This window comes from Branchiostoma belcheri, unplaced genomic scaffold (assembly GCF_001625305.1).
Source record: "Branchiostoma belcheri isolate BF01 breed outbred unplaced genomic scaffold, Haploidv18h27 scaffold135, whole genome shotgun sequence".
NCBI classification, from domain to species: domain Eukaryota; kingdom Metazoa; phylum Chordata; class Leptocardii; order Amphioxiformes; family Branchiostomatidae; genus Branchiostoma; species Branchiostoma belcheri.
In genome coordinates, this window is record NW_017802769.1 from 50 (window position 1) to 19893 (window position 19844).

The 19844-nt window shown below is 41.1% G+C and overlaps 2 protein-coding genes across 2 annotated transcripts; both read left to right on the forward strand.

Annotated features, from left to right (window-relative positions):
* The first annotated feature begins 723 nt into the window (after positions 1-723).
* On the forward strand, positions 724-3864 carry LOC109464246. Its single transcript, XM_019761183.1, is given in 3 exon segments — positions 724-1320; positions 1673-1775; positions 1778-3864. Coding segments are annotated over 3 exon segments (2787 nt in total).
* Positions 3865-6769: 2905 nt separating this feature from the next.
* LOC109464245 (microtubule-associated protein 4-like) lies at positions 6770-17631 on the forward strand. The gene is made up of 19 exons (XM_019761182.1): positions 6770-6857; positions 7661-7740; positions 8335-8452; positions 9092-9200; positions 10171-10319; positions 11124-11284; positions 11506-11634; positions 11802-11856; positions 11994-12028; positions 12464-12537; positions 12880-12977; positions 14008-14207; positions 14464-14510; positions 14706-14786; positions 15219-15257; positions 15431-15550; positions 16133-16274; positions 16832-16982; positions 17455-17631. Exons 1-19 carry the CDS (start codon positions 6790-6792, stop codon positions 17582-17584), a joined length of 1986 nt encoding a protein of 661 aa, XP_019616741.1. The 5' UTR covers positions 6770-6789; the 3' UTR covers positions 17585-17631.
* Positions 17632-19844: the final 2213 nt, after the last annotated feature.

Consider the following 19844-nt stretch of genomic DNA (forward strand, 5'->3'; position numbering starts at 1 on the left):
TTCACGTTGGGTGAAATTCCATGTATCTGTAGCCATCACGGTAATGCTAAGGCCCTCCTGGGCATTTTGTGGGAACGAAAAAACTATGACATAACAGACAACCACATACAAAAGAAAATTGAAAACTTTTAATCATGAGCACTACTTGTGTAATATACTATATTCTTGATGTATGGATTCTTTATTTTCGTTCAGGCAAACAGCCCGACTCTGCCCCAGTTAGGAAATGTGTCATTAGCTAAAGGCAAAAGCTATTTTTCAGGTACAATATGTAGGTTCTCTCCAAAGATGAGTTTGGAAAGATACGAAATAATGAAATGCTTTTTGACAAGGTAGCTGCTAAAAAGCAATGTATATTTTGATCAAAGACCTGTGTTGATGATGAGTTTTTGTTTGTCTCAAGAAGAAATGTCGTAAAAATGAGATTTGTAAATATCTTTGGACTAAGAATGCTTCATCAGTTCTTTCATGTCGTCCTAGATACAGCGGAGAGTTATTTAATCAAAACCTGTAATAAACTGCATGATGATGTGGAATCAGACCACAGTTGCGCCACTGCGGCGGCAACACGGCTGATTTCTGTGCTGTCCAGGTGACCCTACAGCCGTGGAGACACTAGCGGTAACATCTGTAAATCCTCTGGTAAGGGAAATATGGTAATATAACCTTCTGTTGTAGCCCATTGCTATCAATTGTAGGGTGTGTTAAACGTAACACTCTATCATGGCGATAAAGCTGATGGCTAAAATCTCTTTGTTGCTGCTTATGCAGCTGCTAGTGCCATGTGTGGACGCCGGTAACTGGCAGAGCTGCCGTAAAGTGCCCGTGGCGAAGTGTGGTGTAGGTGACAGTCGTAGCAATGGCCACGAGTACCGGTATGACATCGGAGCGTACCGGTACAAGTGGACCAAATACCAGCGTGAAGTAACCAGCTACAATGGCCCTTTCGAAACTGTTCGTTTGGTTCAGAGATATCAATCCTGTCAGATCTGCTCAAACGAAACGATGCCTACCCAGGGGGGACCCACTCAGAACCCACTGGCGATGACCATTATCATGATCGTTGGCAACAACGTCGGCAAGCTTGGCACTGATAAGACAGAAATCCTCTCAAAGATCCCATGTGGTAGTGTGTGCACGTTGTGGTTTGTGGATTGTAACCTAACGGCAATAGAGGGAGGGGCGTTTGCTAAGTTGCCACAGGTATCTGAGCTGGTCATCTGGCGGAGCAATGTCCAGACTCTGAAGAACGGCACGTTTGCTGGGATGGAGAGTCTGAAGTATCTGCTGCTCTTGGAGAACAACATCACACATCTGGAGGTGAGATTTTAGAATTAATAAAACATGTGTTTCTCACAATCCATCATATGTTATTGTTTTAGATTCATGATCATATCTTTAACTTTTTCATGTTTAAGATCCTGCTAACCCAGTCAAAGACGTATTGAAGTCTGAATTTAATACATGTTTGGTTCCAGTCCCAGAGCGTCGATTGTTTCTCCCAGACATAAAAGTTTGAGCCGTTCTCTTTTCTCGTTATGCATGTTTCACTCTCCATATCCCATACAGTAGTAGGCATACAGGAAGGGAGAGGAGGGAATACGTTAATCATTTTGATATCAATTTCCTGATGTTACCATACGAAGCTCAGTACTAGTATGATTTGCAGCAGGATGGCTGCTTCCATGGGTTGCCCAGGTTGTCCTACCTCATCCTTGTGGACAACCAGATCCTGACGCTGTCGCCCGGCGCGTTCCAGGGAGTGCAGCCGCGGTGGTTGACGTAAGTGCCAATCTTATCGCTACTGTAGCACCGGGGACCTTGCAGGCGATCAAGTCCGTAGAATATGTCCGCGCGGCTGAGAACAAACTGCGATCTATCGGCGCGGAGATGTTCTACGGTCTTGAACGGCTACAATTCGTGAACCTGGAAGGTAACAGAATCTCCCACATTGCTGCGGGCGCATTCCACTCAAACAAGCCAATGGCTTCTCTAAATCTGGCGAGAAACCGACTGACCTTCCTGTCTGGTGGTTGGTTCAAATCGTTATTTCCAAACCAAGTCAACATGCGTGGAAATACGATTGCCGCCATGGCGCTGGAAGGTCGGGAGCAGAAATTCATGCTTGTCTCACTGGACAACCCGCCGCGCTGTACGTGTGCGAACGATTGGCTGTACAACCCCGAGGGGCTGAGCAAGTTCAAGTTTAAGAGGCGTTACGCCAGGGTAATGCGGATCCCCCCGACAGCAAGCTGCCCCGCCTCGCCGTTGATGCCAAACCCTCCCGCTCCGGTCAATCCCGACGGATTGCCCTGCCCTGTACCGCTGGTCGAGGTTACGCATGTTGAGCGCAGCGCCGCGTACAAGTACGAGGCCGCTGGCGACGTGTATTGGGAGCAATTGCCTACAGTGACCTTTGCCTTCCCTGGCGGCTCACACCACAGACTCGACATAACATACGGCACAAACACGACAACACACGACAGTCTCCTGACAGGCAACGTAACCGTGGAAGTGGTGACCGATCTAAAGGCTGAGGGCTGGGTGAAATGTAAGGGACCAGAAAACCTGTTCGGGGAAACAGGAAATCGCAGCCTGTGTTCTAACTACATGGGGAGGTCCAGCTTCACCATTTGGCTTGAGACCGCCGAGCCCTTGTCCTTTGGGAACACCACTTGTACGGCTTCTTCGGAAACTGGCTCCGACACTGCCGTCTTTGCGGCGAGCGCGCGAGCACACTCTGACATGGCAACACTGACAGCAACCGAACTGACACTCCTCAACACGACACCATTCTCAGTCAGCATCAGCACTACACCGATGCCCAGTGGCATCAGCACTACACCGCTGGCTACTAGCACGAGCGATGATGTACATCTAACGTGGTACATCGTGTGGGCAGCTCTGGGCGGGTTGTCGGCTGCTGCGGTAGGGGTTTGGGTATGTGCCATGGCCAGTTGTATCAAGCAGAAGCTCAAGCGCAATGTCCCCGATAACGGTGCAGGTCCATCCCGCAATGGCAACCAGGTCGCTGCCTGCTCCATGTGGCCCCTTCCAGGTGGCAACTCGGAGGAGTCAGTGATCAGTCCGTACGCTGAGGGGCGTTTGGAGGATCACGACAGCTTGAATGAGTCAGAGTCTGTCATCAGCCCTTACGCTGAGGGTGGTTTCAATGACCACCCTGACTTGCGAAGGGCCGAATCTTCGCAGTCAGAAATCACCCCGTACGGGCTGGCTAAGCTGTGCCCAGCGTACCGCGCGGCAAGCCGCCCCCGCGCGCACACACACCCCGTGCCGTCCCGCCCGTACAGCACCGAGCGCCCCCGTCAGAAACCAAACAGGGCCCTGGCCGTCCTGGCTGCCTATGGCCGAAATGGTCGCGACAAGTCCGACCAAAGCTGCTACAAACATCCCTCCATTCTCCCCAACATCGGTACCACTAAGTCCTCTGCCTACCAGCAGAATGCCAGCGCCGCCCAGCGTGCCCGCAAGGCACCTTGCTACAACTCCCCTGCCCTGGCCACCGACCTAAAGCGTACCCTGTCCAACACATATGACCAGCATGACCCTAGCGAGGCAGTCTGCAACTCCGCAGCGTCCCCCGCGGCCAATACCTACCAGCCCGTCGCCTCGCCTGGTAGTGAGACCGGTACTCAGTCCGCCATGTATGATGAAAACCATCCTAGCCAGGCCGCCACCGGTGGGGCAAACAGGTATGTCTGTCCCTCCCCTGCGGCCTGTGCTGGCGGGTCTCGGGCGGCTGCCTACTGCCAGAATGACCGCAGAGAGGCAGTAAACAACACCGCAGAAAACCCCGAGACACACAGCTATGAACCGGCGTCCGCCAACTCTCAGATTCAGTGAGAACAAAAGGAAGGAAATAACAGGAAATTCGGCCCGACATCTTTTATTGTTTATTGAACATTTGGACATAATCACTCGCCTAAATTTCAAATTTGATAATTACCACCTCAACCCGCCTCAAAATGTGTCACATCTCTGTGAATCAGCTTTTGACTGAAAGTTGTCAACAGAAATACCAACCTTTTTGCTCGTGGTAAGAAACAAATTTAAGAAAACATATGGCTTTATTGTTATTTCTTATAGAAAAAAAAACACCAACATTCTGTAATGATATTTCGCCACACAGCCAGAGCAACATGCTACCTCCAGACGTTGTGGATGGATTTTGATATTTGGTATGTTGGAAGGTGTTTTAGTTTGAGACTTTGAAGGAGAGAAATACTTAAAGGGGTTGTTATTATGACTTTTGGTATCCAGATTGTTGAAGGGATGATTCACATAATTAGTTGCTAATAATACAAAAAACAGGGAGCATAATTTGCATGATTGACGACAAAATTTACTAAATTCTATGAATGAGGTCCTAAATAGGACTTTCTTTATTTGTTGATTTCCTTTGTTCCCTTAAAAACATATTAAAATCGGACAAACCTTCATCCAATTGACGTAGAAAATATCAGAGATTGCATATGGTAGAGGCCAAAGTCATAGAAACAAAAGTTGGTGTCTTCTTGACTCTCAAAATGATATCCCATGAAAAGTGAAAAGAAAAAGACACATTTAAATTTCCAAAATTGATCAATGAATGAATGATAGAAAATGTTTTATTCCTGTCCATGCTAAAGACGTCAAAATCAGACAAACTTGCATACATGCAATTGTACATATATATATACTACATATTGGAAATGTGCATGTATGCAAGGAGCAGGGACATTCTACAACAGAATGTCCTTGTGATCGAAGCTCCTTGTAGAATGTCCTTGATGTATGTTACCAATCTGTATCTGCTTGGAAATGTTTGCCCCTAAATTAAGAATTTTTTACATACGTCGAACAAAATTGGACAGCCCTCTGAGGGACGCAAATATGGTCGTGATGGTTTTCTCCTTAGTTTTTAGTGTTCCTTTTCGAATGGCTGTTCCCAGAATTGCATCCCGGCTGTAGACAACCTGGTGTTAGGCGGTTGGGGCGGGTTTTCTTCGGGGCTACTGAAGCTCTTTCCCGCCTGCCTGAGCTAGGTTTCCCGGTAGATTCTGCAAGACGGGAATTTGATTACTAGTATCCCCACCACGCCAATCAACTCCCGGTGTGCCAAACTGCTAATATCACGGGCGTAACAATCCTACCGGGCGGTCTGTTGAGCTGAGCGGGGGTAAATTATTACAGCCCCAAAGACAGTCTGCCCCAACTCACGATAGACGGGATACCAGCCTATATATAGGCTGTAGAGAGTGTTGCTGCAATTGCTAATTCTAGCAACACTTTCCTAGAATAAATGTAGCAATTTTCTAAGATGGAAATCACGAAGGAGGAAAGCAGGACTTCTAACCATTTCATGTATATATGAGTGGTATTTACAATATCTGTATGAATTATTCTAGTTTTTTTGTTATCAAAGAAAAAACATACAATTTATACCATGAAAATATAGAGGTTTGAATGTCTCAAACAGAACATAGTGCCACAATACTCCTTCCTGGTCATGACGATATGTAACTAAGTAATTTCAAACAAATATCGAATGATAATGCACATCATGAACAGATCAGAATGCTGGTGGTGTCAATCCATCTGTAAAAAGATGTTAGGTTGTGCTGAAATGATAACTAATAGAATAAACATAATGTATTCCTTGCCACCTAGTGTGTAATGGCAGTGCACATCTTACGTTAGACTTATAGTTGATTGCTAAACTGAAAAGGAACGTTCTGAAAATTCAGAACTTTTTGGGAATAGGTGCACTGGTTCACCCAACCTAAAAAACTTGGTGCACAAAAATACTTTAGGTGCACCATATAAGATAAAATAAGTAGAATATGAGCAAAAACTAATTATGTTTCATTTCTAAAGAAAGGTACATGTACTAAGGTACATTTATAATATAAGGTCTAAAGAAATGTATAACAATTAAATCATTTTTCTGACAATAGTAGAATATGCTGTATACTATAGATTACATGTATAAAAGTACTAATGAGGTTCTTGATCTGAAAGTGCCGATGGTAAAGCTGAACGTGTAACACATGACTGTAGTCAGAAACTGTTGTTATCTACACACTGTTGAAGATAAAAGTAAATGTAACGTTAACTTTACATCGTCATAGACATGATTGAAACAGAAATGTTCTAGGCCATGTTGATAGCCTATCCGTAGAAATTATATCTTACATGGATGGAATCTTAGTTCTGTTCTTAATCTGCTTGTTTTAACACAAGAGAGTTAAAGACATCCAGTGCAGTTTTAGGGCTTGGAAACCCGATTTTTTTTGAAGTCAATATTCTAGCCATTTATCTACATACTGAGTTGAAACCACAATGAAATTCCAATGTATAATGACCCTCATGGAATGGAGCAAACATTCCCAAAATTCGGACGGAAAATGGTTACTGGAAGGGCCCTGGGCTGATTATTAGGGTAACACCCAGAAAATAAAGGAATCACATAGGGGCTTGTTTCTGTAGTACATGTATTAAAAGCCCAAAGTATAACGTGCTAATGTGCTAATGTGAAGCAGTGTGTGTCAATATAACAAAGATTGCCTTATTCAGAAAATTTCCAGTTTTGTTGCCCTGAAATCGTATTTGGATGCCTTTAAGAAGATTTTCACATATTTTGGACACGAGACAAAGCATACCGATTCCTCAACATCCCAATTCCTATGGCGGGTTTGTCGGGCAACAACCCAACATCTGCTTGAAGATAGCGTCTGGGCGTGGCGAAAGGTCAAAGTTCGCCCAGAGGTCTAGGCGGGAGAATCAAAGATGGCGTCCAAACGGAGTCTGTACAAACCCGCTCCGGAGGAGAGAGGTCCTGGGACTAAACACAGGAGGTAAGGAGGCATCTACAAATACACACGAGGGCCACTGGCTATAGTAGAGACTCTTAGCAAGACGTGATGTTTTTTACACCGTCTTCTTGAGATTCTAGATCGGTGGGAAAGAGGGGAGCTGGAGCTTGCAAGGCATATTTTCCTTCATGCATGTTTTTTTGGGTAGCAGGTCGTTTCCCCCCCATGCCTTTTCCCCATGCCATGTTTTTTTGCACCGTTTTCTTGCAAGAGATTTTGGATCGGCACTCTAGGTAGACTAGGGGTGCTTGCAAGTTCTGAACTTCTATGTCTATTCCTTTCATGCAAAATTATGGCGATAGTAGAAACATAGAGAGACTCTTTGCACCGTTTTCTTGCAAGAGATTTTGGATCGGCACTCTAGGTAGACTAGGGGTGCTTGCAAGTTCTGAACTTCTATGTCTATTCCTTTCATGCAAAATTATGGCGATAGTAGAAACATAGAGAGACTCTTTGCACCGCTTTCTTGCAAACTTTTATTGCGATTTTGGATTGGTAGGGATGCTTGGAGGGGTGCTTGCAAGTTCTGTGTGTATTCCTTTCAAAAGTTCCATGCAAAATTATGGCGATAGTAGTAGAAACTAGAGACTCTTAACAAGAAATAAGGTTTTTTTTGCACCGTTCTCTTTAGATTTTACCGGTAGGGAACGAGGGGAGCTTGCAAGTTCTCTATGTATTTTCTTGATGCAAAATTTTATGACGATAGTAGAGACTCATGTAACGTTCACGTCAACGTTAGTGCTTATTTTACAACTGCATGTATTTTTCATGTCTATGTTCTGTAGACCCCTGGCACAAGGTCGTCTGGCTACAGCTGAACCGGCCACAGCTGCCCCGAATGTACCACAGGAGCAACTTGCACAAGGTAAAACATTTTTAAGCCTAAAGCACGCACAGACCTCGAAATTAATAACGTTTCTTCCTATTGTCCCAGCACTTTCCCAAAAATAAATTTCAGTTGTCCCAAAGTGAGGATGAACTGTCCCAACCTGTTTTTTTTGGGAAGAAGTTAAGCAATTTTTTATAATTACAGAGTAGACAGGAAATTCAGGGGGACTCTTTCGGACCCAAAAGCCGGGACATGTGTCCGATAAACAGAAGAAGGGCTGACATTCCCGCATTCTGATGTTGATCATTTTTCTATTGTCCCAAAGTTTCTTTTTAGTTGTCCCATCCTTAATTTTATTATTGGTCAGTGGGCCATTGGACCACCCTTACTTTTGAGCCCAGATGCAGGACTCGAAAATCATATACCTTTTGCTGCATAACTGCTCTGGTGCAGGTAGCATTGAAAATTACTTGCACCAGACAAATTATACCTGTACCACTACCACTCAGATTATATTTTGTATTCTTTATCTAAAGTAATGATACATTTTCGTTTGTGCAGTTAAGAAAAAAAAACACACACACAAAATGAAAAGGCTATACTTTTTGATACTTTTTTTCTGTTTTTCAGCTCAGACTGCAGGCTTAAGAGATACTCTGGACGTCACAAGAGGAGCGTTGTCATACAGACAGTCAGGAGCAGTCCCAGATGAAACCATCGGAGAAGATATCTCCAGCACACCCAGGAAGTATGTCAAGTCTGACAATGGTTTATTCTCAAGTCTCAGAGAGACAAATGATGAAGAAATTTTGTATGACAGGTTTCAACACTCAGTTGATGTGTTTATTCACATTTGTACAACTTAGTTAGAGCATTCCAGTCATAAAATATAACCTTACAAATTTCCACCTCAATTATACTGTAGCATCCAGTCCACAATTAATGCCACATTTCTGTGCACAGTTTTACAGTTGAAATGGTTATGGATCACTGTGACTACTGACTACTGTATGAATGGAATCTATATATTCCAAAATCATACCCAGTTGCTTGTCTGACTGTTTTTTTTTGGCATATATGTACATTGTACCTGCCTACCTCCTGGTCATTTGAGGGACAAGGTACATGTAGATGTGAGGATGGACAGCTGTCTCCAGGCCTGTCTGTCTAATCTACAAATAGGACATACTAAATAGTAGTAGCCACAGTGTCAGTCGTTGTGAGTGTAAGATCAACTTCAAAATATTGTAATCTAATGCTAAATAATGCTACTCCCACCATGAAATATTACACTAGACTTTGTTGTCTAATACGGTGTTTGTCATAACACACTGAGATGTTCTCATTAATCTGATGAGCCTATTGTACCCCTCTGTCACCTATCCAGGAATCCCCCCAGAGGCAGCATGTCCCCCGCCCGCCCCAAGCCCACCCTGACAGATGAGCTGGCAGTGTCAGACCTGGAGTCCTCCAGCGGGGGAAACGGCTCAACACAGGTGACTGTACATGTTTTCCTAACATTCTATACACATGGGGTAGGTAGGTTTAATGCTGGGGTATTAACCCATCTGAGGTTGTACCAAACTTGTATTGGTTATTGGGTAGGGCTCGAAATACTGGGTGCATGTGCACCTTAGTGACCCAAATTGGAGCTGTGCACCCAATTTTTTCTGTGGGTGCACTGGTGCACCTAAATATTCATGTAGGTATTTTGTACATATATTAAATGTATAATAGTTACAGGATAATCTTGGCATCTAAGTGTCAGAAAAATAATAAAACCTTTGCCATAGTAGTTTAAGATTTTGAAGTTAGTAGTTGAAGATTTTGAAGTTAGCTCCCATTTTAGATTCAAGCTCAAAAGAGGAGCAGTAAGATCTGTAATTAAGTTTTATCTTATATGGTGCACCCAAAAAATTTTCTGTGCACCTAATTTTTTAGGTTGCATGCACCAGTGCACCTATTCCCAAAAATGAATTTCGAGCCCTGTGGCCGAGTGTGGGGTAAGGCAGCGTGGAGAAGGTTAAAAATAGATGTGGTTTGTTTGTTTGAACCATCTTTTATTCATGAAAGCTCAAATCGGCCTGCAAGCTGCTTTTCATTGAGGTCGTGAAGGGAAGTCAGGTAATGGTCAGGTTTTGAATGTTCTTGCACCCAGACTGTTTGTCAATACAACATAATAGAAAATAACGGTCTGTAGGTTGATTCTATATGTGACAGGCTGACTAAAAAGTAGACCAGGAACTATGCGGCTCCAGATGTCTTACTGAGGGACGACCACAATATGATAGATTGTCAGTTAGCTTGAGGAATGAATCCAATCTACTTTATGATTAATGTTCATGCACCTTTTTTTGAATACAACATAGAAAACAGAAATCTGTATGGTGATTCTTGCAACATACCAATACTGGCAATAGAGGACTGTTGGGTAACCAGATGTTTATGTAATATTTTCTGCCACAGAGTAAAGACTCGGCCCCGGTGTTGTACGTGGATGCCAGTCGAGGTCCCAAGAGTCCAGAGAACACGGAGGTGGACATTGTGACGTCTGTTGTCCAGTCTCCCATCAAGGTGGTGTGTCACACCCCTGCAGCCGTCCAGTCAGACCTCAGGTGGGTTTTCCTTGTCAGCTGTTTTGGTCAAGTTTGGTTTAGGCATATAGTGATGGTAAGTCCTTTGTTTTTGAAGATATCTATGATCTACATGTATCAGTGTCCTCATTCAGTGTGTGTGTCTTTCTTCATGGGCTTCAGAGTCCAAAACTTGAGGCACACAGTTGTCCATGCTGTTGTTATTTTCTTTCTATGACATTTAATATTCAAGTCCATACAGTTGATGTATTTAAAATGTTTTTATGTTTTAACGATCATGTAAGCTTCTTCATGGGGATCCTGTATTCAGGTTTGATTTTGATTCTTTATAGGAGGTAAACAACAAGAGACTGTTAAATTTCTTCCTGTTAAATTTGCAAGGTCTCTTGAACAATCTGAACAGTATAGACACCTCCTACCTCCTTCACGACAGGAAATAAGTGGCAGGAAAACTAGATCATCCCACAAACTGAACAGTATTTACTGTAGAACTGTAAGATATCATAACAGTGCAATACCACACATGGTACGGTTGCTGAACCTGTAAAATGATTAGTCCCTTTCATTTTAATCTGCTTAAGAACGTTTTTATGCTCCGTCAATTTTATCCTGTTCGTAAATGTTTTTAAATATGGTTGAGATACTGGTTGAGATATTGTTTTAATGAATCTCATGGAAACAGCTCCCATGCAATTCACCCTCTGGCTGCCAGGTGGGACTGTCCGTACGTATTGTATATATGTTAATATTTGAATAAACCATTATTAATTAAAAAATTATATCCTCACTGTTAGCAGCAACATGAGCACTATTATTTTTTTTCAGAAATACTGGTGACCCCAGGCAGACTGCAAAGGTCACAGTTGATGCAGTACCGTCCGTGCTGCTAGAGGGGGACACTGACCACACCATGGGTGTGACAGAACTTCAGCAGTCTGTCCCCAGATACAAGATCCCTCTTGTCATCAGAGAAAAGGACATTGCAGGTGTGAATGATATTCTTTAATATCAACTAAAGTAGCATCTAGTACTACAGATGTGACAGGTTTAAAATTGTTCAACTTTAAAGTAGTTGATGGAAAATCTGCTGTATGTATTATATCTTAAAATTTGTAAAGAAAAAAGATTAATTGCATTTGCAAGCTTTCACCTGTAACTTTTGAATGGCCCTGCACGTTCTACCTGCAGTTTTGTTGTAACTCCACAGGAGGCGCTGTTGATCCATTCTCCTCATCGCGTGCCGTGGAGGTTCCTGCAGCAGACACGGACGAGGTGCCAGTCAGGGACACAGACACTCTCTCCACCAGACCAAAAATCAGACAGCAGTCACAACATGGTAAACTGAGGATTCCATAGAGACTAGACTGTTCAGAGACTGTTGAACACTTAAAGCAAAACTTACAATGTAAAGGTGTGGATCTGAAGTCAACTGTAATTGCAAAATGGTGTGATGACATGGTCTGGTCTTTTTAATCTCATTAATTTTTTTTTCTCTCATTTTAGATTCTGTGAAAGATGAAGGAGGTGTATCTGCTGTTAGTGTCACGAATTCACAAAGGTACATTGATTCATATAACATTCTGAATAAATTTCATTGCAAGTTGAAGTTGAGCATTCTATTAAATTTTGTTGATGATACAAGTTTCTTTAAATTGAATAGCAGAGGACATTAATTCAACCTCTCATTGTATCCAGGGAACAGCCAGTGAAGAAGAAAAAGAAACCAAAAGGTACAGAATCAGATACATCATGGAGTTTTCGTTGAAACATTTGCTGCATTGTTATTGACATCCTCTGTTTCTAAATGCAATAGTAGCAGAAATACATTTCAGGGTATAGGGATGATATGTACTAGTATCATATGATAATTCTGTACATATTTTGATTTTATTTGATTTTATTGAAATTGCAACAGTGCAATAAACGCAGAGGCAGCTGTTGCTGGTGTTGTGTCCCTCACATAGAAACGGATACTGGACAGACAATATTCATTTTTACTTGAGTCTAGTGGGGAAAGTCATGTAAAGTGCCTTTCCCAAGGGCACAAGATCAGTGGCATGTCAGGACTTTAGAATTTTATAAAGGCTTTTTCCTGAAACCATCTACTTATGCATCACCTCACAGGTCTATGAGACTATGACAAATTTTGTTCCTCATCCCTACAGGTATCATTGTTGAGTCCCGTTACATGCAGAAGGCCAAAGCTGCTGTACTTCCTGACAAACCCAAGATTGGAAAGGTACCCAAACATGTATTTAAGAATGTATCAACATTCAAATTAAAAAGTTTACTTGAATCATGTATAAAGTCAAATTGTTTCAAAGTACATTGTACACATTATATTATTTATAAGTGCCCTTATGCTCTTGAATATCTATGAATACAAATTCATCAAGTATCTACAACATTCACCTTTTGTGATCATTTTCACCAGAATCAAATTAAGACTCATGATTTGCAGTGAATTCAAACCTTGCTCAGAGGTTACAATTTCTTTGTGTCATACATTTATATGTATACCAAGAAAAGGAGGAAAAGGAAGACATAATACAGCTTGATGTGTTTGATTGTTCTTCTCCAGAGTACACAGTCCTCTGTTCAAACCCCTAAACCAGCCCCCTCCAGAACAACAAGTGCTCCAGCTAAGAGGAAAGTTGCCCAGAGTTCATCCTTCAACAGGTAAGTGAATACATGGACAAGGAAATAATTACATGTATATCAAACTGACATTCAGGGATTTGTTGTAACTGCCATTCACTCATTTACTATCTAGTTTTAGCTTCTATTGTTTGCTGTCTTCAAAAGGTTACACATGCTTGCACAACTGTACATGTATGACAGGTATGAAAAGTGACAAATGAAAGTGGTTTTGATCTATTCGTTTTCTTTGGAATAATTGTTTTATAAACATTTGTCCTTGTAATAGAATAACACTGGCAAATCACAAAAAGTAAAATGATCTTTCTAGCATGCTGATGAAGATTAAACGTCCAGGTAATGAGATACACAGAAAATTGAAACTGGCAGACATTTCAACTTTCAAAAATACCACTACTGGTACTTTTCGTCACTGATGATACATTGTACTTGAAACTTCTGTCAGTTTTCAAAACCTATCCAGTTGCTTGGATAACAATTTCCTGTGGATCTTACTACAACTACATGTACTAATGTTGGTTACCAGGTTCATAACCCTTTGAAGGCAACAATAGTACATGTAGGCTCTATTTTCAGAAATAAAACTGTCCTTAGGCCACAGCAAGTAAATTTTATGGATGACATCCTCCGCAGACTCCAAATCTAATGCGAGCGGGCGAAAAAAAAACAAGGCGGGCCGAAAAAAACAAGGTTCCTACATTTAAAAATTTTGACTGAATCATTGTACAAATGGTTTTGACTCAGTGGGAACATCACATATACACAGCCAGTATCACATATCACTGCATCAAAGTAAGAAACAAAACATTAAATCTGAGTCTTTTCTTGTATCCTCTCTTTATAGTTATCTGACACCCACCCTCCGGCATGGCAACAGACATCTTTGCCCATTTTCGGCATGTTCACCACTGTCAGAAGGCAACAAAATTTCTTTTTTTCTTTTTTCAAAATCAGGCGAAAATCAATGCGCGCGCTGATGTCATCCATAAAAATTACTTGCTATATGGCCTTAGTAGACATGTACATGATTTTTGTATTGTTCATCACATAGAGAGAAATCAGTGAAGAAGGCATCAGAACACGGCTCCACACCTATTATTGCTGGAAGCAAGAGGTCGACGACCTCCACACCTGTTGTGACTGGCAGTAAGAGGGCAGCGTCCACCCCCATGGGTGGGGCACATCCCCACACCCCCTCCATGACCCTGGGGGACATCTCAGCCATCCCCACCGCAGACAGCATACTCGTCGGTCAGACTTCTTCTTCTATAAGGAATGACTGTTTAGAAATAACTTCAAGACACTTCTTGTTATAACAAGTTTCAAAGTTTCATAACACTACATAGGAATGACTGAGATGATGCTTTATACATCCAGCTATAGGTTCTCTAATAAGGGCCACCAGTAACTCTTTTTAGAATTTCACAATTTAAGTTGACTATTTAAAACTTTAAAAAGTTTAAAATTGCTATTCAAGTATTTTTGACATGCTCCATTCTCCTCCCAGCACCCTCTACATCTACTTCCGCATCTAAAGGCAAGCCTAAGAAAAAGGTAGGCTTCTTTTAATCTGTCTTAGTGTCTATTGTGACTGATGACATAGTGACTTGAAATCTATGTGACTATAAACAGATATGCTTGCTATTGTTTGTATGTGCTGAATGATTAACACATAGATATGGCAGGGGGAGTAGTTTTGTTTGCAGGTTTGTTTGTTTGTTGAGATCTGTTTGTTTTCTCCCTGAGCAGGCCAGTAGTACTGAGGTGACCCAACACCAGCTGGACCTGTGGTACATCAGGTACCTACAGTGGCTGTACATCAGCTCTAAGGTGAGAAGCTGTAGTCTACATGTGCATATATCTTCCCTTAGTCACTCACTCACTATCCGGTTTACCGTCTGTTGTTCCCCGACTTCCGTGGGTTAGACGTGCTTGCACGGCAATACTGTGGCTTGATGGCAGCCCACCATTTGCCTCTATCCCATGGGTTGATGTTATCTAGTAGGTTCAAGTGGCAGTCAAACCTTACATTGTCAAACCATTTCTTCTTTGGTCAACCACGAGGGTGTGGGCCTTCCACATCCAGTGTGAGGATCTTCCTGGCCATTTGTTACTGTCCATTCTTTGAAGGTGGCCATACCATCTGCCATAGTGCCATTTTTAACACAATTTGTGTCAGCTAATTTGTAAATGATTCCCCCCAGTGACTCCTCTTTACATTGCAGGGTTAGCATTGTTGACTTCTTTACATGTAATTTTCAGATGGAAAAAGATCTCAAGGAGAAGGAGAAACAATCATCAGTAAGTATTGTCTCTTATACTTGTTCCTAAAACTCCTGGTTGCTTATTGTCTGGAATATCCTAATTAATCGTAAGTAATTTCTTTAAATTGATTTTATGAATCAGCTGTAGGTAAAACATCATTGTCTACATGTAAGTTTTTTTTACTGTTATTTCCTTTTCACATGTTCTAGCAATACTGCTATGCACTGTGGGAGAAGAATGAAGATCTGAGGAAAAAGATCACCGAAGGAAAGCAGCGAATCCACTGTCTGAAGTACCAAAACCTTTTGGACAGACTCCTAAAGCTGCAGGTACAGTTGGAAAGATCTACAAATGTATACATGTATGTAAAGATTTGTTATTCAGGGCTCGAAATACTGTGTGCATAAACATAAACATTGCACCTTAGTGCAGGTAAAATTGGAGCTGTGCAGGTATTTCTGATGTTAACCTACACCTAACCTGCACTGGTCTATGTACTGGGTATATGCAGGTTAGTTCAGGTAAAATTGGAGCTGTGCAGATATTTCTGATGTTTACCTACACCTAACCTGCACTGGTCCAAGTAATGGGTTTATAATTATACATATATGTAGGTATATGTGGATTTTTATTTGCAGCATTGACTGTTACCACCTGAGTATGAAGTATGATAATGGCAATGGTTTCTGAACAGTTTTTTCAATAGATATATGATCCAAAATTCTCATAGGCTGAATGATAATGATGTGGTTCTGGTGCAATTTGATGTACATTGTATTTTCCAGATGATGACAAGCAGAGGTGAATGAAATGGATGGAAAAAAATCATAGGACTATTAGGAGTTTGAAATTCATCCTTTTGAACAGTTGTTCTTTTATAAACCTGTTTGTGTGGCTCCACCTATTGGCAGGAAGCAGCATTGCAGCCACTTGTAGACAGTGCTCCCAAGATGCAACAGGACTACAGTGAGTTTGCCCACGCCTTGGATACCACCAGGCACCACCTAGCAACCATCTCTGTATCTGATGACGTGGATAATGAAGATTATATCAGTAAGTAGCTTTATAACCTTTATGTTCTACATAAAAAAACACACACCTACATTACAAATGTACGTATTCACGTGTTTTACATTGTGCTAGTTACAATTTAGGTAGGTAGGTAGCTACCATTTGATATAAGCTATGCCATGATTTCCAATAATATTAAGAGAATTTACAAAGTAGACAATTCAAGAGGCCATGGTTTTGATGGTGACATCGTTGGATTAATTTTTGATTGTAGAGTTTGATTTTCTCAAGAATATGTCAGATATGTCTGTACTTTTATCTGTAATAATTCTGTATAGCCAGTAATACAGTAGCTTTGCAGGCATGTGGCGCACTGGCAGATAGCTATATCACACCAGATAACCTGTTACACTCAACCTTTGCACATCTAACTGCAGGAGTTGTTTAAGATAAAGCTTTCTAGTGATGATGCCGGCCCCAACTGTACTTGGTGGCAGTAAGTTCCACTCTACGATAGTTCTTGGAAAAGCCCGGATGGAAATGACAATGCCCCCGGATGGAAATGACAATATGAGAAAAACTTGTTCCCTATGTTGCAGAAAAGCTGTACGAGTCTGTGAATGAGATTGAGCAGCTGTTAGGACAGCTGAGTATCATGACCAGCAGACAGCTGCCCAAGGTCACCAAGTTCTCCAAGGAGCTGGAGGAACTGCAGAAGACAACAGCAGCCGAGGGGGTTCTACTCAAAAGGTGAGCTAACAGAACATTTTTTTTCTTACGGTGTTGCTCAGTGCAAAGCCAAATGACCACATCTAGGCATTGAGCTAGGTGATATGACAGACTATGCAAAAATATGGCAGTAAAAATGGCAGTTCATTTTGAAAGCTTGTCAATGAGGATTGTATTTGGAAGGAAAGCATGTTATTTTCTGTTATTTTCTGCCTCACTGCTCACAAAATTTGAACATGCTACACTTTCCACTCGCTTGGAGTAAAGCACATCTCTCAAGTTTAAGTTTAAGCATTCATGTAAGATATAGTCCACTGATTTACAAAGTGTGAAGTAAGATAAGACAGCTCAAAAGCTATTAGCCAGTTTTGGTCTTTATGGTCCAAAAATACAATTCTTCTGAACCATTGTAAAACACTAATACTGTGCATTCTCAATTTGTTCTTGCCTGATTGTTGAATTGATTAAAAAGTTGTCCTGTGTGTGAATGCAGGATGGAGGAGCTGGTCGCTGCAGCAGAGAGTATCATGACTCAGGAGGTGTCACTGATCTCACAGGAGATACAGCTCAACAGGGCAGGGGATGCTACACATGACTTCACTTCACAGGGGCTACTACTTTAAAACCCAATTGTGAAATAGAGGACTATTTTGTCTAGTTACATATAGGTGAAAACTGTTTATAGAAATGACAGTTATGATCCATGAAAAAGCCTGCTGTATTGAAAACTAAGGAATATGAATAAAAAATAAGAAATATACCTGACTGAGTGTACAAAAAAACTAAGGAATTATACAAATAAAAATAAGAATACTGAAACATTCCTGAATTTTCTTGTAACATCTATAACCGTTACAGTTACATGTTCTTTTCCAATGACTTTGATATTTGCATGTACTTACTTTCAGATATGTCAGAGGCTGTGATAAGACATTGTAGGCTGAAGACAGTTTGTTTTGTATGACACACCTATTCATCTATTGGTAAGGGTATCTAGATTGGGTTCAGTGTGAGAGAATACAACACGTACTGATATGCTACTAGAAAGATTGCTCAAAAACCTGTTGTATGATTGTATCAATGACACTGTTCTTTCTATGACGAAAGAAAGAAAATACAAGAGACAGAAGTCGCAATAATGTTTTTTATTTACAGTAACATTAACATGAATTACAAATACATCCACACATTTGTACAGCCATGAATAAACAGTACTCAACTTCTTTCATTAACAAGACCACGATTGGGTAGAAAGATCATTTTTGACAAATACTGGACTTCTTGAGCTCCAAATTTGTAACAGACACTAAAATGCTATAAAACACTACTGGTATGATGAATTACTGGGTGGGGGACAGCTTTTTGGCTGTCTAATATGTTACGCTCCGTGTCACTAAAATTGTTTGAAGGGTCTGCAATGTTGGGGTGAAGAGCTGATTCAATAGCAATCAGTACTACAGAATTGGACCAGTATGGACATTTGGTTGAAAAACAGAATGGTTTGAATATTTACGTTTCTAGGTGATTGTCTTCGTCCGAAAAAAAAAATGTTTTCTCGACTTCCTAAAGTGTAATGGTTGGTGTTCGTGGTAGGAGAGGCACAAAGGAGTTACAAAACATATTATTGAAAGGCAACAGTAATATGCATTCACATACATACATACAGAACCCACACATTATATGCAAACTTTTAACTTTCATCAATTCATTAGTGACTTTGGCCCTTTTTCTTGTAAGATCTTAACTAAACAAGTCACAGCTAGATCCTTTCCAGCACTTTCAAATAACAGAACTTCTTACCTAAAACTAGTCACAACTATACAATTAGGAGTACTAGATTGTTGTTCAGCACAAGTATTTTAGTCCATAGCAATACCTAACAAGTAATTATATACAGTATAAAATATTCAATCACTCAGGACAAAATACTCTGTATTATTCACAAACATCTCGTATACTGTAGAAAACCACACATCGTGGTGGGCGGAAACATGGACATTTCTGTCAATCATTATAAAACACAACTTGCATGATCTGAACACTCAAAAAATCATAACAATTATTCACAAAGGTCTAATTACGAGGAAGTGTTACAGTTCAAGTATCACCAGTTATGATCTGAAATGAGTGATATCTACTTCGCATCATAGGTATGCACAATGCGTTCTTTTACAATCCAATGCTTCAATATCTGCCATTTGCCCTCCTATGTATCTTTTCACCCTTCTTCCACCAGTTACCTTATAAACCCATCAGTATAAACCAAATGGCAGTTTTATAGCTGTTATACAACAGCTAAACCATACATTCAAAGGGACGATGCCTACAATGCCCTTTTCCCTATCCACAAGTCTTTTTCTCTCAAAACGCAAATTTGCATCACTCCAAATATTTCTGCCTTCAAGGAGAACATGTGTACCAAGTAGACACTCATTCTAGCAAGAACTGGTGATACCTTTTAATATTGAAAACCTAACTAAAATATCCAACCACACTGGTTTTTGTAATCAACTTTCTACCTTGATTCACCCTGTTTTGTAATGTAACATTTCTAGTCAGACATCCACGTTTCTTTGCAATGGAATATGCCAATCATGCTGGTGAAAAATCATGACTGTTGTCTATTTGTGACAAATCATAAAACTACTTACGTGTAGGCTGAGGTTTAATACACAAAGTATATCCCAAAGAGCACATATGTGCAGGCATATACATGCATATACAACATCTTACACATTGCCACAGCACCAGCACACTCAACTTCTTTCCAAACAGTGGGCATTCAAAAGTGCTGTTGACCCTGAATAAAAGGACCTTTCATAAGGTTATTCTGCCAAGTTACACAGTAAGAACAATGGCTGACCTTATCACATTTGTTGTGCA